The sequence below is a fragment of the Equus caballus genome, chromosome 12 (genome assembly GCF_041296265.1).
Source record: "Equus caballus isolate H_3958 breed thoroughbred chromosome 12, TB-T2T, whole genome shotgun sequence".
Taxonomy (NCBI): Eukaryota; Metazoa; Chordata; class Mammalia; order Perissodactyla; family Equidae; genus Equus; species Equus caballus.
In genome coordinates, this window is record NC_091695.1 from 36,477,708 (window position 1) to 36,502,727 (window position 25,020).

Here is a 25,020-nt window from a genome sequence, read left to right on the forward strand (position 1 = left end):
TTGAAACTGGCAGGCAGTGTGGTATAATGGAAAGATCCTAGAACTAAGAGACAGAAGAAAACTGTTACTTTTTCTCTGCCACTGGTTTTCTGAATTACTTTGGAAAATTGGCTTATACTTATTGATTTCAGTTTTGGTATTATTAAAGTGGGAATAACAGCTTTCTCCCTAAACTCAGAGGGATATTAGGAAATTTTATTGTAATTAAGTGTGCAGTAGCTTTTAAAACAATAATATGCTGTTCAAATTGACCCATATCATCTTGTTACTGAAAGGCATTTGAGGGTTGATTTATTCCAATGGCTTTTAAGCCATAGAAACAAAGTGAAACTTGAATAAAATCAGAGCTGCTCTGATTCACGAAGATGTAGGGAACCCATAATTCCTTCCATAAAGCCTTCCTTAGATCTCTTCCTCAGCAACTTCTAGGGGTGAACTTTAAAAGATCACAAAGTCCCCAATCAAGTACGGTAGGAAAGCAAATGATCTAGCTCAAAACTCAACTTGTACTAATGAGGGAACTGAAGCAAGTAGAACTGAGTGATTTCCCTGGTAACACAGCTAGTTCATGAAGAATAAGATATATTTATGTATGTTCATTTTCTGTATGAGGTAAAACTTTGATTTCATTACCTAAGTAATATTATTTCTTTCCAAGCTGTACTTGGAGGAGGAAATATCATCCAATGGCCCTGAGAAATCATACCAGGGTGTCTGAATTCATTTTTTGTGGCCTTACCCAGTCTCAAGAGTTAAGCTTGCTCTTATTTTCATTTTCAGCTGTGATTTATGTAACAACTGTGTTAGCAAATGTTGCCATCATGGTCACTGTGACCTGTGAGCCTCGCCTTCACACCCCCATGTACTTCCTGCTCCACAATCTCTCTGTCTTGGACATCTGCTTCTCCTCCATCACTGCTCCGAAGGTCCTAGCTGACCTTCTTTCAAGGAGAAAGACCATCTCCTTCAACGGTTGCATCACACAGATGTTTTTCTTCCACCTCCTCGGTGGAGCAGACATTTTTTCTCTCTCTGTGATGGCCTTTGATCGCTACATGGCCATCTCCAAGCCCCTGCACTATGTGACCATCATGAGTAGGGGGAGATGCACTGCCCTCATTGTGGCTTCCTGGATGGGGGGCTTTGTCCACTCCATTGTGCAGATCTCCCTTTTGCCACCCCTCCCCTTCTGTGGACCTAATGTTGTTGATGGCTTCTATTGTGATGTCCCGCAGGTGCTCAAACTCGCCTGCACTGACACCTTTGTCATTGAGCTTTTAATGATTTCCAACAATGGCCTGGTCACTACCCTGTGGTTTGTCCTTCTTCTTGTGTCATACACAGTGATCTTGATGATGCTGAGAACTCAAACTGGAGAAGGCAGGAAGAAAGCCATCTGTACCTGCACAGCCCACATCACTGTGGTGACACTGCACTTTGTGCCCTGCATCTATGTCTATGCCCGGCCCTTCACTGCCCTCCCCATGGACAGAGCTGTCTCCATCACCTTCACTGTCATCATCCCTGTTCTGAACCCCATGATTTACACCCTGAGGAACCAAGAGATGAAGTCATCCATGAGAAGACTGAAGAGAAGAATCATGCTTTCTGAAAGGGGATAGCCTGATTACAGATTGTGGATCAAGCTGCAAGAATATAATTGAGATATTTTCTTAAAATATTAGCTGTCACATATTGTCATGCCTCAACCATAAATAGACGAGTATAGCAAGATGGCACAGGCACAAAGGATCAGCTACCTGGCACAACGATATTGAGAAGGAACACCAGCAAGAAATTAAGCAGACAGAACATAGTCCTTAAAGAGCAATTGACAGCAAGCAGGGCACAAACGTGAAATACTGTAGAAGTTCTTGGTGTCCAGGCAATGGGATGAAAGATAGGACTGTGGTGTCCAGGCATGCAGTAGGCAACATGGACACAACCATTCAGTATGTGTAGAGACTTAGTTTTAAGGATCTTCATTGTCTTTCACTCCCTGTGACTTCCTAACAGTTGGATGTGACCTAGAACTTATACAGTCTTATTTTTAAAGCTCCAATATATGCCTACAGCAAGGGTAAGAATCTGGAACTACCTGTCTAACTGTTGATACTATTGCCTCAGACATAAGTTAGTTTGACTAGTTGAAAAAGGAAAAGCTGTATCTAAGCCAATAAATATTTTTTTCCTATGTGCACTTCTTTGTCATTTCCCTTACCACAGTGCATTAAAGAGCTCCAGAGAACTTAGCAGATCTAATTCTCCATTATATTCGCAGTGTCTAGAAAAGTGCCTGACCTGTAAGAAGCTATTAGTGTTTGTTCATTGAATTTGTGGCATGGAAGGAAAGGAATTTATATAAGAGTATGACATCAGTTCTACTTAATCATGGTTTTTAGAATTTATTTATTTATTTTTATTGAAGTAACATTGGATTATAACATTATAAAACTTTCAGGTGTACATTAAACTATATTTCAAATTCTGTGTAGATTACATCATGTTCACCACCCAAAGACTAATTACGATCCGTCACCACACATGTGTGCCTAATCACCCCTTTTGCCCTCCTCCCTTCCCACTTCCCCTCTGGTAACCAGAAATCCAGTCTCTGTTGTTATCTTTTTGTTTGTCCTTTCTTTTAATCTTCTACTTAAGAGTGAGATCATAGAGTATTTGACTTTCTCTGTCTGACTTATTTCACTTAGCGTAATACCTTCAAGGTCCATCCATGTTGTCACAAATGGCCAGATTTCAACATTTCTTATGACTGAGTAGTATTCCATTGTGTATATATACTACATCTTCTTTATCCATTTGTCCCTTGATCAGGACCTAGGTTGCTTCCAAGTCTTGGCTGTTGTGAATCGTGCTGCAATGAACATAGGGGTGCATGTATCTGTATGAATTTGTGTTTTCAAGTTCTTTGGATAAAGACTCAGCAGTGGAATAGCTGGATCATATGGTAGATCCATTCTTAATTTTCTGATTTCATAATTTTCTGAAACTCCATACTGTTTTCCATGGCAGCTGCACCAGTTTACACTTCCACCAGGAGTGTACAAGGGTTCCCTTCTCTCCGCATCCTCCCCAACATTTGCTGTTTCTAGTCTTGTTAATTATAGTCATTCTGACCAGAGTGAGGTCATATCTCATTGCAATTTGATTTATTTTTCTCTGATAGTTAATAATGTTGAACATCTTTGCCTGTGCCTGTTGGCCATTCATATGTTTTCTTTGGAGAAATCTCTGTTCAGATCTTTTGTCCATTTTTTAATTGGGTTGTTAGTTTTTTTATTGTTGAGATATATGAGTTCCTTCTATATTTTGGGTATTAACACCTTATCTGACATATGGTTTGCAAATATCTTCTCCCAATTTCTAGGTTGTCTTTTCATTTTATTGATGGTTTCTGTTGCTGTGCAGAAGCTTTTTAGTTTGATGTCATCCTGTAGGTTTATTGTTTTACTATTGTTTATCTTGCCTGGTCAGACATGGTATTTGAAAGACTGCTGGAAAGACCGATGTCAAAGAGGGTACTGAGTATATTTTCTTCTAGAAGTTTCATGTTTTCAGTTCTCACATTCAAGGATTTAATCCATTTTGAGTTGATTTTTGTGCATGGTGTAAGATAATAGTCTGCTTCCATTCTTTTGCATGTGACTGTCCAGTTTTCACATGATTTATTGAAGAGACTCTCCTCTATCCATTATATGCTCTTGGCTCCCTTGTCAAAAATTAGTTGTCCATAAATCTGTGGGTTTATTTCTGGGCTCTTGATTCTGTTCCATTGATCTGTGTGTCTCTTTTTGTGCTATTACCACGCTTGTTTTTTTACTAAAGCTTTGTAGTGTATTTTGAAATCTGGGGTTGTGGTACCTCCAGCTTTATTCTTTTTCCTCAGCATTGCTTTGGCTATTCGGGGTCTTTTGTTGTTCCATATAAATTGTAGGATTCTTTGCTCTATTTCTGTGAAAGAATGATGTTGGAAGTTTGATAGGAATTGCATTGAATCTATAGATTGCTTTAGGAAGGATGGATATTTTAACTATGGTAATTCTCCCAATCCAAGAGCATGGAATATCTTTCCATTTCTTTGTATCTTCTTCAATTTCTTTCAACAATGTTTTATAGTTGTTGGTATACAGATCTTTCACCTCCTTGGTTAAGGATATTCCTAGGTATTTTATTGTTTTTGTTGCACTTGTAAATGGTATTGTATTCTTAATTTCTCTTTCTGCTACTTCGTTGTTAGTGTATAGAAACGGGACCGATTTTTGTATGTTGATGTTGCATCCTGCAACTTGACTGTATTCATTTATTATTTCTAAAAGATTTTTTAGTGGATTCCTTATGGTTTTCTACATATAAAATCATGTCATCTGCAAAGAGTGACAGTTTTACTTCTTTTCCTATTTGGATCCCTTTTATTTCTTTTTCTTGCCTGATTGCTCTAGCTGAGACTTCCAATACTATGTAAAATAAGAGTGGTGACAGTGGGCATCCTTTTCTGGTTCCAGTTCTTAGACGGATAGCTTTCCGTTTTTCTCCATTGAGAATAATATTAGCTGTGGGTTTGTCATATATGGCCTTTATTATTTTGAGGTATTTTCCTTCTATACCCATTTTATTTAGAGTTCTTATCATAAATGGATACTGTATCTTGTCAAATGCTTTCTCTGCATCTATTGAGATGATCATGTGATTTTTATTCTTCATTTTGTTAATGTGGTATATCACATTGATAGATTTGCACATGTTGAACCATCCTTGTGTCCCTGGAATGAAACCCACTAGATCATGATGTATGATCTTTTTAAGGTACTGTTGTATTAGATTTTCTAGTATTTTGTTGAGTTTTATTTTCATCGATGTTCATCAGTGATATTGGCCTGTAATTTTCATTTTTTGTATTGTCCTTGTCTGGTTTAGATATCAGGATAATGTTGGCTTCATAGAAAGATTTAGGAAGCCTTGCCTCCTCTATAAATTTGTGTAACAGTTTGAGAAGGATAGGTATTATGTATTCTTTGAATGTTTTGTAGAATTCACCAGGGAAGCCGTCTGGCTTTTGATTTTTGGTAGGCAATGATTACTGTTTTGATCTCCATACTGGTGATTGGTCTATTCAAATACTCTACTTCTTCTTGATCCAGTTTTGGGAGGTTGTATGATTCTAACAATTTATCTATTTCTTCAAGATTATCCAATTTGTTGGCATATAGCTTTTCATAATATTCTCTTATAATCTTTTGTAATTCTGAGATGTCCATTGTAATTTCTCCTCTTTCATTTCTGATTTTGTTTATTTGAGGCTTCTCTCTTTTTGTCTCGGTGCTTCTAGCTAAAGATTTGCTAATTTGGTTTATCTTTTCAAAGAACGAGCTCTTGCTTTTATTAATTTTTTCTATTTTTTTCAGTCTCTATTTCCTTTATTTCTGCTCTGATTTTTATTATTTCCTTCCTTCTACTGATTTGGGGCTTTGTCTTCTTCTTCTTTTTCCACTTCCTTTAGGTGCACTGTTAGTTTATTTGGGGTATTTCTTGTTTGTTGAGGCAGGCCAGAATTGCTATACACTTCCCTCTTAGAAGCACTTTTGCTGTACCTCATAGATTTTATCATGTTGTATTTTCATTTTCTTTTGTCTGCCAGTATTTTTTTTATTTCTCCTTTGATTTCACTGACCCAATCGTTGCTCAGTAGCATTTTGTTTATTCATCACATTTTTGTGGCTTTTCTGATTTTCTTCCTGTAGCTGATTTCTAGTTTCTTACCTTTGTAGTCTGAAAAGATGCTTGGTATTATTTCAGTTTTCTTAAATTTATTGTGACTTGTTTTGTAGCCTAATATGTGATCAGTCCTGGAGAATGTCCCATGTGCATTTGAAAACAATATGTATTTTGTGGTTTGGGGATGGAATGTTCTATATATATATATATATATCTACTAAGTCAATCTGGTCTAATGTGTCATTTAAGGCCAATGTTTCCTCATTGATCTTCTGTTTGGGTAACCTATCCATTGGTGTAAGTGGAATGTTAAAGTTCTCTATTATTATTGTGTTACTGCATATTTCTCCTTTTATGTCTGTTAATGATTACTTTATATATTTAGGGCCTCCTATATTGGCTTCATAGATATTTACAAGTGTTGTATCTTCTTGTTGCTTTGTTCCCTTTATCATTATGTAGTGCCCTTCTTTGTCTCTTGTTATAGTTTTTGTTTTAAAATCTATTTTGTCTGATATAAGTATTGCTACCCTTGCTTTGTTTTCTTTGCCATTTGCATGGAATATCTTTTTCCATCCTTTCACTTTCAGTTTGTGAGTGCCTTTAGGTCTGAAGTGTGTCTTTTATATGCAGCATATATATGAGTCTTGTTTTTTTTTATCCAGTTGGCCACCCTATGCCTTTTGATTGGAGCCTTTAGTCCACTGACATTTAAAGTAGCTATTGATAAGTATGTATTTATTGCCATTTTGTTACTTTTCGTTTTCTAGATGTTTTAGTAGTTCTCTGTTCATTCTCCTTCTCTTGCTGTCTTCCCTTGTGGTTTTATGGCTTTCTTTAGTAATGTGTTTGATTTCTTTCCTCTCACTTATTTGTTCACTTATTATAGGTTTCTGATTTGTGATTACCATGAGGTTCCCATATACTATTCTACGTATACAGCAATCTATATTGAGTTGATAGTCTCTTTAGCTTGAGCTCTTGTAAAATCTCTAATCTCTTACTCCCCTCCTCCCACATTTTATGTTTTTGAAATAATATCTAATTTCTTATTTTGTGTGTGTCTATTCATTACCCTCTTATTGTTGAAATAGGTAATTTTAGTACTTTTGTCTTTTAACCCTCATATTATCTTCAGAGGTGGTTGATCTGCTGCCTTTACTGTATTTTTGCCTTTACCAGAGATTTTTATTATCTGTTTGGTTTTTTGATAATTTTCTTATCCCTATTTGTGATCTTCTCTTTCCCACTTAAATAAGTCCCTTCAGCATTTCTTTTAGAACTTGTTTCATAGTAGTAAACTCCTTTAATTTTTGCATGTCTGGGAAGCTCTTTATCTCTCCTTCCATTCTGAATGATAATCTTGCTGAAGAGAGTATTCTTGGCTGTAGCTTTTTTTCCTTTCAGCACTTTAAATATGTCATGCCACTCTCTTCTAGCCTTTAGGGTTTAGGCTGAGAAGAGCACCAATAGCCTTATGGGCTTTCCTTTGTATGTCATTTATGGCCCTTCTTTGCTGCTTTTAAGATTCTCTCTTTATCTTTAAATGTGGACATTTCAACTATAATGTGTCTTGGTCTGGGTCTCTTTGGGATTATCTTGTTTGGTGTTCTCTGTGTTTCCTGTACTTGGGTGTCTGTTTCCTTCCTTAGGTTAGGAAAGTTTTCATCTATTATTTCTTCAAATAGATTATCTGCCCTTTTGTCTCTATCTTCTCCTTCTGGGACACACATAATACGAATGTTAGTGTGCTTGATATGGTCCCAAAGTTCTCTTAGACTGTCCTCATTCTTTTAAATTCTTTTTTCTTTTATGTGTTCAGCTTGGGTGATTTCCTCTAGTCTTTCATCCAGCTTGCTGATCCTTTCTGTATCATCTACTTGGCTATTAAGTCCCTCTAGTGAATTTTTCATTTCCAGTATTGTATTCTTTATTTCTGACTGGTTCTTTTTTATATTTTCTAATTTTTTGTTGATGTTCTCAGTGTGTTCATCCAGTCTTCTCCCAATATCTATGAGAATCCCTATGAGTTTTTGCTTGAAATCTTTGTCAGGTAGATTGCTTATTTCTGTTTCATTTAATTCTTTTTGGGAGGGGGGTTGTCCTGTTCCTTTGCATGGAATGTATTCCTTTGCCTACTGATTATGCCTCTTTCTCTGCACTTATTTCTATGTTTTAGGTGAGTCAGCCATGTCAACTGATCTTGGAGAAGTGGCTTTATGTAAGAAAAGCCTTTAGAGGCCCAGTAGTGTGCTTCCCTCTCATCAGCAATCCAAATGACCCATGAGTGACCCCTGTGTGTGCTATTTATGTCCTTCTGCTGTGTCAGGGTTGCTGTTACTGCAGATACTCAAGGAGTCTAGTCTTTCACTCCCTGGCCAGCTGTTTGTAAATTGGGTTTGGGGAGCCCCAGCAGCATTGGCAACAAGATCTAATAGCACACTCTTGTTGCAGTTTTCCTGTTACTTGAGTAGGTACCCAATGTAGTTGGTTGCTAGGCTCAGGGGATAACAGTTACTGTAGGCCTCAGGCTTGCAAGGCTATTCTCAGCTCTCTTAGAATCACAGTTCTGCGGGGCAGGCCCTAGGCATGGGGAGCACTAAACTGTTTCAGGCTTCAGAAGGTGGGGCAAATCTTGTTTGTGGGTTTTTGTGAAGCACAAGTCTTCTGCCACTGATAAGCCCCCCCCCCGCCCCCAGTCCACACACACCATAAACACAGTCCTGGCTCATGAATACTTCCTGATCTCCTGAAGGGTACTCTGTAACCCCACTGTAGATGCCCCCACCCCTCCACCAATGCCCCCCACAGTTCATCTGGTCCTCACACAGGCCCTGCTCCACAGAGGTGGACACACCAGCCTGTCTGTAGAGGATTAAGGTACCCAGTCTACGCAGGCTGACAAGTAGCATGAGGGCTTGTTGTTACGTGGTTCCAGTCCCTAGAGTGGGCTGCCTGCCTGGGATGAACTGAATTAAATCCATTCTTTATTGGGTGCGGGGGTGTGGCAGACCCTTGAACTAACAAGCCAGGGGAAGAACTCCAATGGCATCTGCCAGCATCTATGTCAGCTCTCCTGTACTTGGTCACAACAATGGCTGCCACTAATGTCTCAGTCTCTGGAGAGGTCTCATCACTCACTGAGATGCACCCAGAGCCTGCCAGGTGAGTCTCTTTTCACCAAAGGACTGTGGAGCTTTCTTTTTGGTGATTTTAGGTTGCTGTCTGAGATGGGTGAATCTATGTATGGGCCTTTTAAGAGCTGGATATTTCCAGCTTTCTTCTGATAGCTTTTCTGGGGTTATTCCCCATTGCAGTTAATAGCCAGTGGAGCCAGATAGTAGGACACTTATCTCAGTTGTGCTGAGTCTGAAGGATGCTTATAGTGGTACAGTGCCCTTACTAAGGGCCCTACTTCTCCAAGGGAGGCTGCATACCTTAGGATGGCTCCCATCTGGCTGGCTGTGAAGCTCCACCACTCACAAAGGGGGCTTCATTTTCTCTCCATAAGTAATTTCTCCCTCTTCTGCCTCAGTCAGGACAGTTTCTTGTTGTGGGTGTTCTTTTTATCCACATTTCAGTTGTCTGTCTGGGATAATTTTTCCAAGAATAGTTGTGATCTGGCTGTGTTTGTGGGAGGAGGTGAGTTCAGAGTCTGCCTATGCTGCCATCTTGACGAGATCCTCCTTGGTTTTTAGTATTTAAAATTGTCTCTGTTTCTTGAACAGATAATTCATCATGGAAGTCAAAGGAAATGGAAGTATTTGAATCACAGTATCTGCAATCTTATACTCAAGATCTGGGCATCTGTGTGTGTCTTTATGAGAACACCAAATCAAATGTTAGATTCAATAACATTTGTTGAGACCCATGTACACCATAGAATAGAAACATCCCAGGAAAAATGAGTGTTTTGCAATATTCATGGAAAATGAATGTACAAATTCATTCAATCGGAGTTTCAATAAACCAGTGCTTTGAGTATGTCCAGACAGACACTTGAAATACCTGACAATCATATATGGGAGGATGGAATTTTTTTACTCTCTCTTTCTTCTAGAGCACAAATCCTAGTAAGATTGAGTAAGTAAACAGATTCATTGAAATGTAGCAGTAGGCTAATTATTATGATAATAATAATGATAATGTAAGACTGCATTCCTTCATTTTCATTTATTGGAAACAGCTAGATTTTTTAATTTATAATTTCTTATATTTTAGAAACATAATACAGTGCATGTATTATGTATTATGTAATTTCTCCCATGGGAAGCATCTGATACACACACACTTTAATATTTCTGCAGGCAAATGGATGAATATTTCCACAAACATGCAATAAATAAAAACTGTGCATGGTGTCACATAAATTCAGATCAAATTTTGCAACAAAATTAATTCATGTCAGATCAGAGTTTACTGCCAAATGTATTCCTAAAAATTTTCCAGCATTCAGAGTTTTGAGATTTCAGAATGACTTGCAAAAAATGCAGAAGCTGAGTAAGAGGGAGTTGTAGTAGGAAGAGTAATCCCCCCACAAAGATATTCACATCCTAATCTTCAGAATCTGTGAGTATCCTATTTAGATAGTAAAGGAAATTAAGGTTGCAGGTGGAATTAAGGTTGCTAATGAGCTGACCTGGAAGAGGGAGATTACCCTGGATTATCGGGAGAGGGCCAATAAAATCACAAGGGCCTTCAAAAGTGGAAGAGGTAGACAGAAGAGGAGGTCAGAGTAAGCAACGTGAGGAGTACTTGAGTTGACATGGTTGGCTTTAAAGACGGAAGTATCCACAAGTCAAGGAATGCAGCTAGACTCTAGAAGCTAGAAAAAGAGAAGAATGGGTTCTGCCTTAGAACCTCCAGAAAAGAATGCATCCTGCCAACACCTTGATTTTAGCTTTGTGAGGCCCATGTCAGATTTCTGACCTACAGAATTTTAGGACAATAAATTTGTGTTGTTTTAAACAACTAACTCTTTGAAATTTTGTAACAGGAGTAGTAGGAAACTAATATAAGAGAATGCTTCAATTGGAGATGAAGGGGCTGTATGGACTGAAAAGGGAAAGAAAGAGAAAAATGAATAAAAAGGGTCAGAGGTGGGACAGGGCTCAATCAAGGGAAGGTGCCCACATGTTTCTCCCAAAAGCCTAAGAATGAGCAACACACCATGCACAAATCTCAAGTACAAGGGCAATGGGCTAGAGAAGCCAGTCCCAAGCTGTCACCACTTTAAAACTCTGTATAGGATGAAATCGACCTTCAAATCTGAAGTAAAGGTCTAATTTAACACTCTCATAAATTCCACATGTAATTGGCTAATAGTGAGATGACTTGATATCAATTGAAGTGCCCCTAGACTTTATGAAAAGAGACTCAGAGATGGAGTCTCAAGCATTTTGTATATTGACTATACTTACCATATTAGAATTTAAAATGTCATCCTCTGTAAACTGTATTTGCCACTTTAATGACAGCTAAGTAGTAAAAATGAAGCATTTCCATATCACATGTACTCACTGATTGTAAGACAAATCTTAATTTCATGGATGTTAAAATATGAAAGAAAAGTTCATCTTAGAACTCAAGAAATTGAATATTTAAAAATACAGTCATGTGTCACATAATGGCATTTTGGTCAATTCAGACCACATTAATGACTGTAATCCTACAAGATTAATACCATATAACCTAGGTGTATAGAAGTCTGTATTATCTAGATTTGTGTGAGTACACTCTATGATGTTCACACAATGATGAAATCACCTAAAAATGAATTTCTCAGAATACATCCTCACCATTAAGCAACACATGACTGTATGAGGTAATCAGTCCCTGTCACACACACATACACATGCAAACACACACAGTCACACACAAAGACTTTTCCAAAGAGAGACAGGTAAAAAGTAAACAAGTTTTATTTTGTCAGCCATGTATTTTAGGAACACAGAAGACTGTGGTCAACTCACTAGTACAAAGCAGATTTTTATAATCAAATTCTGATCGTCAATAACACATTACATTATTTATGCGCAGTTCATCATTTTCTTGGTATTAAAATAAAGTGTGAAACTTCTATTTTTGCTCACTTTAGGGGACCAAAGATGCTACAGCTACAGTTCCTCATTTTGGAAGACATGAAGATACTTATCTTATGGGAACCTGATAAGATATTCTCTTCTAGACACCCTCCTTTTGTTTCCCAAAGATCCAGGCACATTCAGGAGTTACACTTTTCTCATTGAACATATAAACAAATGCACTCTATGGACTTGCAGCCTTTCAAGAGAAAGAAGTAAAGACTCAGTGCGTTGAAATGCAATTTTTAAAATTTCCAGGATATACTAAAGTATATAATTTTCATGGGAATTATAGGTTACCAAAATGGACTAAAAGAAAGTAGAAAAATCTTAACAGAAAGTGCCCCTCCTCCTGCCCAGCACTCCAGCTCTGCCATCAGACAGACCACCGCACAGAGAGAAAAGTAGCCAGCAGCTGAGGGGATCACACAGGTGAAAGAAAGTGCCCCTCCCCCTGCCCAGTGATCTAGCTCAGCAACTGGCCAGAGTGCCACACAAACAGAAAAGGAGTCTGTTTTGAGCTAGGGAGCTGCAGATTGTGGCAAGCTCAGAATACACAGTGCCTGACCCCATTCAGTGGTGGCAGTTGGAAACTGTGAACAGATAATATCATGAGGGGCCGGCCCAGTGGCACAGCAGTTAAGTGTGCATGTTCCACTTTGGCAGCCCTGGGTTCACCAGTTCGGATACCGGGTGTGAACATGGCATTGCTTGGCATGCCATGCTGTGGTAAGCGTCCCACATATAACATGGAGGAAGCTGGGCACGGATGTTAGCTCAGGGCCAGTCTTCCTCAGAATAAAGAGGAGGATTGGCAGCAGTTAGCTCAGGGTTAATCTTCCTAAAAAAAATAAAAGATAATATCACGAGATGGAGACAAAAATCCAGGCCATCAAGCTGTATGAAGATATTAAATCTCAAGAACAGAAGGAAAATGACAAGTACCCAGCAATCAGCCCCAACAGCATGGAAATTCACAACCTAAATGACAGAGAATTCAAAATAACTATCATTAAAAAAATACTCAACGAGTAACTAGAAAATGCAGAAAGGCAGTTCAATGAATTGAGGAACTTCTTCATAAAAGAGATTGAAACTATAAAAAGAACCAATCAGAACTGTGTGGAGATGAAAAACACAATGAATGAGATGAAGAAAAATCTGGATTCCCTAAACAATAGAGCTGATATTATGGAGGATTGAATTACCAACTTAGAGAACAGAAATATAGAAATGTTTCAGATGGAGGAGGAGAGAGAACTGAGATTAAAAAGAAATGAAGAAATTATCTGAGAAATATCAGACTCAATTAGGAAATGCAACATAAGGATTATAGGTATTCCAGAGGGATAAGAGAAGGAGAATGGAGCAGAAAGCTTGTTCAAAGAAATAATAGCAGAGAACTTCCCAAACATGAGGAAGGAGTTGGAAATGCAAGTGAAATAAGCCAATATATTTCCTAACTGTATCAATGTAAAAAGACCTTCTCCAAGGCATATATTAGTAAAGCTGGCAAAAGTCAATGACAAAGAGAAAATATTAAGGGAAGCAAGGCAAAAGAAAACAACTAACAAAGGAACCCCTAACAGGCTTTCAGAGGATTTCTCAGCAGAAACCTTACAGGCTAGGAGAAAGTGGAATGATATATTCAAAATTTTGAAAAACAAAAACTTTAAGCCAAGAATAGTCTATCAATCAAAAATATCCTTTAGATATGACAGAGAAATAAAAAGTTTCCCAGATAAACAAAAGCTAAGGGAGTTCATCACCACATGACATTCCTACAAGAAATCCTCAGTAAGGCCCTCATAGTGGAAAAATAAAAGGAAAGGGGCTACAAAGCCCTGAGCCAGGAGATAAATAGGTAGGCAATAATCAGGAAAATGCAGCTGTCTATTAGAACAGATTAGTAAACACTTAACTATAACATTAAAGATAAAGGGAAGGAAAACACCAAAATAAATATAATCTTGTCACTTTAACACAAACTCACAACGCAAGATGGAAAAAGATATGACAATGATAACCTAAAAGGGGAGGAGGAAAGAGATGGAATTGGTTTAGTCTAATGAAATAAAAGGCTATCAAAAATGCACTAGCTCATCTATAAGATATTTCTATAAACCTAATGGTAATCAGTAAACAAATAATTAAAACAGAGACATAAGGAGAAAATCATCATAGAAAACTACTTAACCCAATTGGTAATCCAAAATACATGGGACGAGAAAAAAGGGAAATGCAGAAAATAAGCAATGAGAGGGGAGCATTAAGCCCTCATATATCAATAATCACTCTAAATGTAAATGGATTGAATTCTCCAATCAAAAGACAGAGTGGTAGGATGGATTAAAAACCAAGACCCAACAATATGCTGCCTCCAGGAAACACATCTCAGCCCCAAAGACAAACACAGTCTCAGAGTGAAGCAATGGAAGAAGATATCCCATGCTAATGACAAATAAATGACAGCAGATGTTGCCATACTTGTATCAGACAAAGTAGATGTCAAGATAAAATAGGTAAAGAGACACAAAGAGGGGCAGTATATAATGATTAAAGGGACACTCCACCAAGAAGAATTAACATTTATAAATATTTATGCACCCAACACAGGAGTACCAAAGTACATAAAGCAACTGTTAACAAACTTAAAAGGAGATATTACCAACAACACAATAACAGTATGGACCTGAACACTCCTTTTAAATCAATGGATAGATCATCCAGACAAAAATTCAACAAGGAAATAGTGGAATTAAATGAAAAGACCAGATGGACTTTAGAGCTATATATAGAACACTCCATGCCAAAACAGCAGAATACACATTCTTCTCTAGTGCGCATGTAACATTCTCAAGGGTAGACCATATATTGGGAAATAAGGCAAGCCTCAATAAATTTAAGTAGATTGAAATAATATCTAGCATCTTTTCTGACCATAATGCTATGAAACTAGAAATCCACTAGGAGAAAAAAGCTGGGAAAGGGACAAAAATGTGGAAACTAAACAATATGCTACTGAACAACAAATGGATGATTAAAGAAATTAAAGGAGAAATCAAAAAATACTATAGACAAAGGAAAATGAAAATGCATCAGACCAGCTTATACGGGATGCAGCAAAAGTGATCCTAAGATGGAAATTTATAGCAATACAGGCCCATGTTAACAAACAATAAAAATCTCCAATAAGCAACCTTAAACTTCTCCTAACAGAATTAGAAAAAGAAGAACAAATAAAGCCCATACTCAGTGGGTGGAGGGAAAAAATAAAAAGTAGAGCAGAAACAAATGATATTGAAACAAAAAAGACAGTAGAAAGGATCGATGAATCAAAGAGCTGGTTCTTTGGGAGGATAAACAAAATTGACAAACCTTTAGGGAGACTCACTAAGAAAAAACGAGAGAAGTCTCAAATAGATAAAATTAGAAATGAAAAAGGAAAAATTACAATGGCTACCACAGAAATACAAAAGATTATAAAAGAATACTTTGGAAACCTATACGCCTACAAATTGGACAGTTTAGAAGAAATGAATAAATTCTTAGACTCTTACAACTTACCAAAACTGAATCAAGAAGAAATAGAGAATCTGAATAGACAAATCACAAGTAGAGAGGTTGAAATAGTAATCAAAAACCTCCCCCAAAATAAAAGCACAGGAACAGATGGCTTCTATGGAGAATTCTACCAAACATTCAAAGAAGATTTATTAACTATCCTCAAACTATTCCAAAAAATTGAGGAAGCCAGAACACTTCCTAACACATTCTATGAGGCCAACATCACCCAGATACCAAAAGAAGACAAGGATAACACAAACAAGGAAAATTACATGCCAATATCACTGATGAGCATAGACGCAAAAATCTTCAACAAAATATTGGCAAACTGAAAACAGCAATACATTAAAAAAATCACACACCATGATCAAGTGGGATTCATACCAGAGACACAGGGATGGTTCAACATCTGTAAATCAATCAAGGTGATACACCACATTAACGAAATGAGGAATAAAAACCACACAATAATCTCAACAGACACAGAGAAAGCATTAGACAAGATATAACACCCATTCATGATAAAAACTCTCAATAAAATATATATAGGGGCAGGCCCCATAGCACAGCGGTTAAGTAAACATGTTCAGCTTCAGCAGCCCAGGGTTTGCCTGTTCAGATCCCAGGTGCAGACATGGCACTGCTTGGCAAGCCATGCTGTGGTAGGCGTCCCATGTATCAAGTAGAGGAAGATGGGCATGGATGTTAGCTCAGGGCCAGCCTTCCTCAGCAAAAAGAGGAGGATTGGCAGCAGTTAGCTCAGGGCTAATTTTCCTCAAAAAGAAATGTTTATAGAAGGAGAGTAACTCAACATATTAAAGGCCATATATGACAAACCCACAGCCAACATCATACTCAATGGAGAAAAAATGAAAGCCATCCCTCTGAAAACAGGAACAAGACAAGTGTGGTCACTCTCACCACTCTTCTTCAACATAGTATTGGAGGTTTGGGCCAGAGCAATTAGGCAAGAAAAAGAAATAAAAGGAATCCAAATAGGCAATGAAGAAGTGGAACTCTCACTATTTGCAGATTAGATGATTTTATATGTAGAAAACCCTAAAGAATCCATTGGAAAATTATGATAAATAATCAACAACTACATCAAAGTTGCAGGGTGCAAAGTCACCTTACAAAAATCAGTAGTATTTCTATATTCTGATAATGAACTAACAGAAGAGAACTCAAAGATACAATCCCATTTAGAATTGAATCAAACGGATAACACGCTAAGGAAGAAATTTAACCAAGGAAGTGAAAGATCTGTTCACTGAATCATAAGCCATTGATGAAAGAAATTGAAGAAGATATATATAAATACAAAGATATTCTATGCTCATGGATTGTAAGAATTAATATTGTAAAATGTACATACTACCCAAAGAGATCTACAGATTCAATGCAATCCCTATCCAAATTCCAATAACATCTTTCACAGAATTAGAAAAAGCAATTGAGAGAAAGAAAAATAAATTCGGAGGCATCATACTTATGATTTCAACCTTTATACTACAAAGCTTTAATAATCAAAACAGTATAGTCTGGCATAAAAACAGACATACAGATAAATGGAACATAATCAAGAGCTCATAAATAAATCCATGCATATACAGGCAATTAATTTACAACAAAGAAGCCAAGAATGTACAATGGGAAAGGGATACTCTCTTCAATAAATGATACTGGAAAAACTAGATAACTAGATGCATAATAATGAAATCAGACCCCTGTCTTACACAGCTCAGAAAAATTATTTGAAATGGATTAAATATTTAAATATTTAAATATTAAAGACCTGAAACAATAAAACTCCTAGGAGAAAAAGTCATGGAAAATCTCCTCAACATTGGCCTTGTCAATAATTTTTTGGATATGACACCAAAAGGACAAGCAACAAAAGAAAAACTTAATAAATGAAACTACATCAAACTGAAAGCTTCTGCACAGCAAAAGAGACAATCAAAACATGAGAAGACAACCTACAGAATGGGAGAAATTATTTGCAAATTATGTATCTGATAAGCTGTTAGTATCCAAAACACATAAAGAACTGATAAACTCAATACCAAAAACACACAATCCGATTTAAAAATGGGCATAGGAACTGAATAGATATTTTTTTAAACAGGGCATTCAAATGGCCAATAGGTACATGAAAATGTGCTCAACATCACTAAGCATGAGAGAAATGCAATTCAAAACCACAGTGAGATATCACTTCACACCTGTTAGAATGGCTATCATCAAAAAGACAAAAGATAAGTGTTGGTGAGGATGGGGAGGAAAGAAAATCCTTGTGCACTGCTGCTGGAAATATACATTGGTACAACCACTGTGGAAAACAGTAGAGAGGTTCCTCAAAAGATTTAAAATAAGACTACCATATGAACCAGCAATACCATCTCTGGATATATACCAAAAGGAAATGAAATTAAGGTCTTGAAGAAGTATCAGCACTTCTATGTTCATTGCAGCATTATTCACAACATTCAAGATATGAAAGCAATCTCAGTGTCCATCAACGGATGGATGGATAAAGAAGGTGTGGTCAGTCACAAAAAATAGAAAGTCCTGCCATTTGCAACAACACAGATGGACCTTGAGGGCATTATGCTAAGTGAACTAAGTCAAACAAAGACAAATATTCTATGATCTCATATATATATGGAACCTAAAAATCTGATCTCATAGAAACAGAGTAGAATGAAGGTAGGTTACCAGGTGTTGGGGATGGGGAGAAGTAAGGAGATGTTGGTTAAACTGTACAAATTCCCAGCTATAAGATGAATAAGTTTTGGATCTAATGTAAAGATGGTGATTATAGTTAACAATATGGTAACAATACTTGAAAGTTTAAAAGAGAGTATGTCTTAAATGATCTCACTACCAAAAAGAACGAGTAATTATGTGAGGTGATGAAAGTGTTCGCTAACACTAAGATGATAAGCATTTTGCAATTATAAAGGTATCAAATCAACACATTATATGCCTTAAACACACTCAATGATATATGTCAATTAAATCTCAGTAAAGCTGGGTTGGGGGAGGAATTACCCATCTCAAACACATAACCTGCATCATGCACTTTTTAATCTGTGTAGGCTAGTTTACAGTACTAAAACAAAATGGAAAAGCAAGTAAATCCAAACCCATCAGCATTCTGCAAACAGTGGAAGTTCATTTTATATAAGATCACATCATTCAATAAATTCAGGTAATCTTAAGTAACTATTATGATTTTGTAGACAGCTTTACTAACATACTTATCTAGATGTATCCAAATTGAGAGTTTCCATTTGAGTAGAGTGTTGGAAAAAAGGAAAAACGTGCATTCCCCAAACGTCATCTAAGTCTTGTTTCTCTACATGCAGAGACTTAGAGCAACATCATGAGACTATAATCATTCTGCATATAATTAGAAACTAGACTGGTAGCAAAGGATTTGAGGTGCAGTTTTTTTTGAGAGATTTTTGACAATCAAAATGAAACTGATTTGTATATACTGTCCTCTGAGCCTTACAAGCAATGAAAACTGGACCCTTTTTCTCTCTCAGGTGCAGTATTTGGCATGTTTTAACAAAGTTCTTATTGAGCTATGGATAAACAGATAGATTTCCTCTACTGCCTCTAAAGAATTTGGATATCAATCAAAATGTGTCCGTCTGTGTATGCGTGAATGTGTGTTTACACATGTGAATGTTTCAGTAACTTCTTAATAACTCCCTTTGAAACTTCATCACCAACAACAGAATCAGGCACTGAATTCCACTTCCTTGTCCAATATTATTCCCTTTGCAATTCTCACATTAAGCCTGAGGCTGAGGGATTTGCACGTAAGATAGGGACACAGAGGAAGTTCTTGAAGATGTGATTCTTTGAATCTGCCCTTTCTTTCCTGAAAGGAGAATAAAGACACTAAGATATTTAGTCTTCCAAGAGGCTCTGCCTTCAGAAACAATATTTTCAAGAATTAACGTCACTAGTGTCACTAGTGTTCTATTCTGGTCTGTACCTGATGACATACAATTTGTAGTTGGAGTTTCAGGATCAAAGGTATTAGGTAAAGATGTTAAGATTTAGCTAAGGTTAAAGTTATCGATAGTGACATTGAGATGTTGTTATTGATTATACAAACTATGTATGAATAGTTTGACTTTGATATTTTCCAGGTATACTAAATGCTTCAGAGCCAAGATGATCTTCTCAGTGACAGAAACAACAAAGGTGGGTGTTAACTATTGGAAGAGAGGTGATATGTTAAGAGGGATTCAGAAATGTGGTCCACTCAGTGTGAGAGAAGGCATCATTCGTTTGCTGTGATCATTTGAGTTGCTTCTTGATGAGATAGTCTCAGACTAAGCTCCACATAAATTGGGTTTCCAGAACCCCTTTCTGAAAAATTCTTATCTTCAGACAGACTTTACCAAATTTTCTTTTCTTTGTTTTGTTTCTCTGAGAAAGATTATCACTGAGCTAACATCTGCTGCCAATCCTCCTCTCTTATGCTGAGGAAGATTGGCCCTGAGCTACTATCTGTGCCCGTCTTTCTCTATTTTTCCTATGTGGGACGCCTGCCACAGCATAGCTTGATGAGCAGGGCGTAGGTCCGTGTCCAGGATCCGAACCAGTGAACCTGGGGCCACCAAAGCAGTGCATGCAAACTTAACCACACGGCTATCAGGCGCACCCCAAAATATTCTTGTTATACAAAATGAGACCCTATATACATAAGGTTGAAGAGGCAAACAAAACAATGTTTTTTCCATCCTATTTCTATCTTTTCCTTAACTTCAAACATAGATTCACACTATATTCCATCTGAAAAACAGGAATAACATTAATACTTTCTAAAGGATAGTGGTGAAAATTCAATGTCAACATTTCATAACTCTTCACACACAGTAAACACTCAAAAAGCAGCAGCTTTTATTACTGCTAGAAATCATTATATCTCTTAGCATAGTTCCTATCCCAACCAAATCAATCTCTACTTTTCTCTTGACATTTTACATTTTATCATGCATTATGTTCATCAATTTATACAAATCATTCACTTTCGCTAAGCTGCAAACACTTTGACAATGTGGTCCCATTTGTTCATATACATTTGAACATTGCAATAAATGTTGACTTGCTAAGTATAAGGTGGAATAAGTAATAATTATAAAATTTCCTAAGAATGGCCAATAACAGCTTATAAAAAATAGGTATTATTCTAAACATATCTACATCTCTCCCTCCTGTGTGAACCCTCCACTCTCTTAGCTTTGATCCACACAGAGATAGAGGCAGAAGAGAGTGTGGTTGATAGAGTATGGATGACCTTTCAAAAGTGGGTCACTATCTTTATTCTCTCCCCCACACTCAAGCAAGGATCACAACAGTTACGTGAGATGAATAAGTTCTAGAGAATTGCTGTGCGGCACTGTGGCTATACTGTATTGGAACCCAAAAATTTGTTAAGAGGGCAGCTCTCATGTTCAAGTGTTATCACAATAAAAGAAACTAAAGATATTCTTTGATATTTGTATTTATATATTGTTTCAATGCGTTTCTTAAAAATAAATTTTGAATATTTTAAAATAATTAATAAAAAATCTGATTCGTATAAGGTAATGACAAAGAAAAGCTACATATATGGAATAACAGGTGACAATTTTAAGAAATTCAACATAAAACAGCCAACAGTAAGGAAACTGACTCATGCCACAGCAACATTGCAGTAAGAAACAGAATGATACTCTTTTTTTCTTTTTAGCAAGACAAGACCCTGTGGAAGTCAACAGAAAGTTTGCTAATATGAATATTAAACTTTCATACTATGAGTCTACAGTGGCTGGAACCTCATTGTACTTATCTTTCTGTTTATGATTCAGACATTTTGGACATTCGATATATTTGGATGGAAGAAAACAATAACAAAATTTGAAAACTAAAATAAATTAATTAAATAAAATGTTATGTAAACATCACTGCTGAACATAAAGTTTGTTCTTTTCAAAAATAGTTTTATAAGAACAGAATTATTGAATGACTTTACATGGGATAATTTGATTTGATCACCAAACTGACTGCAATCTTAAAAATTTAGACAAAACAACAAATCACAAACAGTGCAACCACGCGAGGAACATTCTGAATTGTATTCTTAGTGCTTGAGAAGAAAACAAAATAAAGAGCCAAGTCTTTTCAAATGAAGAAGCTTGAAACAAGAGAGAGAGAAAGAAGTTGACTCAATGGAGCTAAAAAACTGCACGAGGGTCAAAGAATTTATTTTCCTTGGCCTAACCCAGAATCAAGAACTGAACTGGGTCTTATTCCTTTTCCTGCTTTGGGTGTATGTGACAACTCTGCTGGGAAACCTCCTCATCACGGTCACGGTGACCTGTGAATCTCGCCTTCACACCCCCATGTATTTTTTGCTCCGTAATTTGTCTGTTGCCGACATCTGCTTTTCCTCCATCACAGCTCCCAAGGTTCTGGTGGACCTTCTGTCAGAGAGAAAGACCATCTCCTTCAATGGCTGCTCCACCCAGATGTTTTTCTTCCACCTTGTTGGAGGGGTGGATGTAGGTTCTTTGTCGGTGATGGCATTTGATCGCTATGTGGCCATCTCCAAGCCCCTGCACTACATGACCATCATGAGCAGAGGGCGATGCACTGCCCTCATTGTAGCCTGCTGGCTGGGGGGCTTTGTCCACTCCATCATGCAGATTTCCCTGTTGCTGCCCCTCCCCTTCTGTGGACCCAATGTTCTTGACACATTCTACTGTGATGTCCCCCAGGTCCTCAAACTCGCCCATACTGACATTTTTGTGCTTGAGCTACTGATGATTTCCAATAGTGGGCTGCTCACCACACTGTGGTTTATCTTCCTGCTTGTGTCCTACACAGTCATCCTAATGATGCTGAGGTCTCAGGCAGGGGAGGGCAGGAGGAAAGCCATCTCCACCTGCACCTCACACATCACTGTGGTGACCTTGCACTTTGTGCCCTGTATCTATGTCTATGCCCGGCCCTTCAATGCCCTCCCCACAGATAAGGCCATCTCCGTCACCTTCACTGTCATCTCCCCTCTGCTGAATCCCTTGATCTACACTCTGAGGAACCAGGAGATGAAGTCAGCCATCAGGAAACTGAGAAGAAGATGTGTACCTTCTGAGAGGATATAGACTGGTCGCTCACTCCTTCTCACCACCTTTGAAAATGTCCATCAAATAAACCGCATTGACTAAAGGATTTCTAAATAATTTTGATATTTCTACTGAGATGCACACGACTTTCAAAGATTCTGTTTGGCATGCAATAATAATGTAAAAAGATACGTTTCATGTTGCAAAAGGAAGCAGAGAAATCAAACTGTTAGCTGAAGAGTTATTGCATAATGCTTATGCAATAAAGCCTTGGAAGAAATAAAGAAAAGAGAATATGTATGCACTCAGAAATTTTATCACATTGGAATTGTTGTGGGGATTTCGTTCAGCTCTATTGCATATAATTGAGAAATACAAATGTTGTTTATTTCAGATGTACAACTTGATGTTTTGATATACATATAGATTGTGAAATGATCATTGGGGGAAAATGGATTAAGGTGGGACCTCTCTTGGTTATTACTTACAACAACATGGAAATCTCCAATTGTATAAATAAAATTAACAATAAGAAAAAGCAAATATATATATACTCAGACATTCCCACTATATTCTTGTTACCAGGAAGGGAGCTGAGAAACATAATGCAGCTTGGGCATTGGATTGCTAAGGTCTTTCATGAAGTAATCACATTTTAATGAAGTAAGCACACTCAAATTAAGTTCCTCCTCTGACTTTCTGATATGAGTAAATTAAATAACTACTACCTGAAGATTTTTCCGTCTGAAGCCCACACTCCAGTGGTTGAGTGCAGGCGCTTTGAAGCCAGCACAGCTTGAGTTAGAATGTGGACCCCAGTAACTATGGGTTCTATGACCTCATGTAGGTCCTTACCCTGACCTTCCTCTGAACCCCACACCTACTGACCACACTTCCATGACATTGCCTCAGCGACCGGGGCTCAGCTCAAGCACCACACTCAGGACCTTGTTTCCAATTCCCTGTCCTCCTTCTTCCTATTCCCCCAGTAGGGCTATGATTTATTTATTGTATCCCCAGCACCTGGCACAGCAAGTAGAACATAGAAAACTGTCCAAAAAATGGTTGAGTTAAAGAACTCAGTGAATGAATATCACCTCTCACTCCTTTCTGTTTCTCAAATCATTGGAGAATAGGAGTAAGAAAACAATGGATTTGTTATTATTTTCTGTTAACATGACTCCCTAAAAATGACAGAAACCTATGAAGCTGCTTCAGACTACGCATATACATTCAAAAAGGTTGGCATGAACGGAAAAACATTATTCAATACATGAACTTGGTTTTTATTTGTTTTCTTGTTCTGCTATTTACAGCATTTGGGAGTTTTTCTTTTTTGCCCTTCATTTCTGCAGGTAGATCCTAGATCTTAAAATTTTTGAAATTAGACAAATGTTCATGGCACAGTACAAATGTCAGTTCAAAAATCAGACATGCAAAGGTCCTCAGGTGGGGCTGTGCCCAGGCCTTCATAAGAAGATGAGAGGAAGCAAGGAGGAGCCAGGTAATGATTGAAGTCAGAGAGATAATGAGGCCATGGGACCAGGTCCTTAGGACCTTTTAGACATTGTGAGGATTATGACTTTCACTCTAAATAACATGAGATGCATCTGAAGGGCTTTGAAGAGCAGAATAGTGATGCATGTTTTAACAGAATTGCAGGGGCTCCTGTTACAAATAGAATGAAGAGAGGTGAGGACAAAAACAGGGAGACCAATTAAGAGGCTACAACAATAGTCCCATGAAAGAAATAATGAAGACATAACTTAGGGTAGTAACAGTGGAGGTGGTGAGAATGGTGAAAAACTCTGAAAGTCGAGCAAGTAGGAGTTGCTGATGGATCCAGCGTGGATTTCCTGGTGACATGTGTGTCCTGTGAGAACTCCATCACCCACTTTCTTCATCTGCCCATTGAGAGCTCCTTCACTCTCGTCTACATAATCCTTTCAGGTCCAATGGCTCCTTCCAATACTTGTGTGTCACACTTCAGGAATTACCCTACGTGGGTGAAACTGCTAAGGAAGTTGTGCAGAATCCCTAAGAATAGGCATTTATGTCCCAATAGAAAATCTACTAAGAGGTAAGGTAGAATTCTGGTAAGCTGACCTAACAGGATTCTTGCTGAAGGCAGGCCACGGTGATCAAATATCACTTGGGGGATGGAGAATGGTGAGGAACCTGATAAGATACTGAGGGTGATCAACATGGAGGTTGGGGGATTTTGGCTAAACTGAATTAGCAGAATTCTTGCTAAAATTGGATAATGCAGAGACAAGCAGGGAGGTCTCAAAGTGGAGGCCTAGTTGAAAAGTTCAGGGGAGCCTGAGTAGAGTTTGGTCAAGGGGAGCATCTTTGTCACTGCTAAAAACTTTTAGATCCTACACAAAAAGTGTGTTCCTAAGGACATGTGCCTGAGTCACATCTTGATTACTCCCACTGAAACCACCTCTCCATCAGTAGAATTTTTCCACAGCCACATCCAATTATATGCCCTCTGATAATTC

The 25,020-nt window shown here is 37.7% G+C and overlaps 2 protein-coding genes across 2 annotated transcripts; both read left to right on the forward strand.

Moving 5' to 3' along the window:
• The first annotated feature begins 686 nt into the window (after positions 1 to 686).
• OR4D35 (olfactory receptor family 4 subfamily D member 35) lies at positions 687 to 1,622 on the forward strand. Its single transcript, NM_001391275.1, is given in 1 exon segment — positions 687 to 1,622. A coding segment is annotated over 1 exon segment (936 nt).
• A 19,523-nt stretch (positions 1,623 to 21,145) lies between these two features.
• Positions 21,146 to 22,555, forward strand: LOC138916547 (olfactory receptor 4D10-like). The gene has a single exon (XM_070229171.1). It carries the CDS (start codon positions 21,620 to 21,622, stop codon positions 22,553 to 22,555), a length of 936 nt encoding a protein of 311 aa, XP_070085272.1. The 5' UTR covers positions 21,146 to 21,619.
• The last annotated feature ends 2,465 nt before the right edge of the window (positions 22,556 to 25,020 follow it).

Coding starts and splice junctions, on each gene's coding strand:
- LOC138916547 (XM_070229171.1), top strand. CDS start 21,620: ATGGAGCTAAAAAACTGCACGAGGGTCAAAGAATTTATTTTCCTTGGC.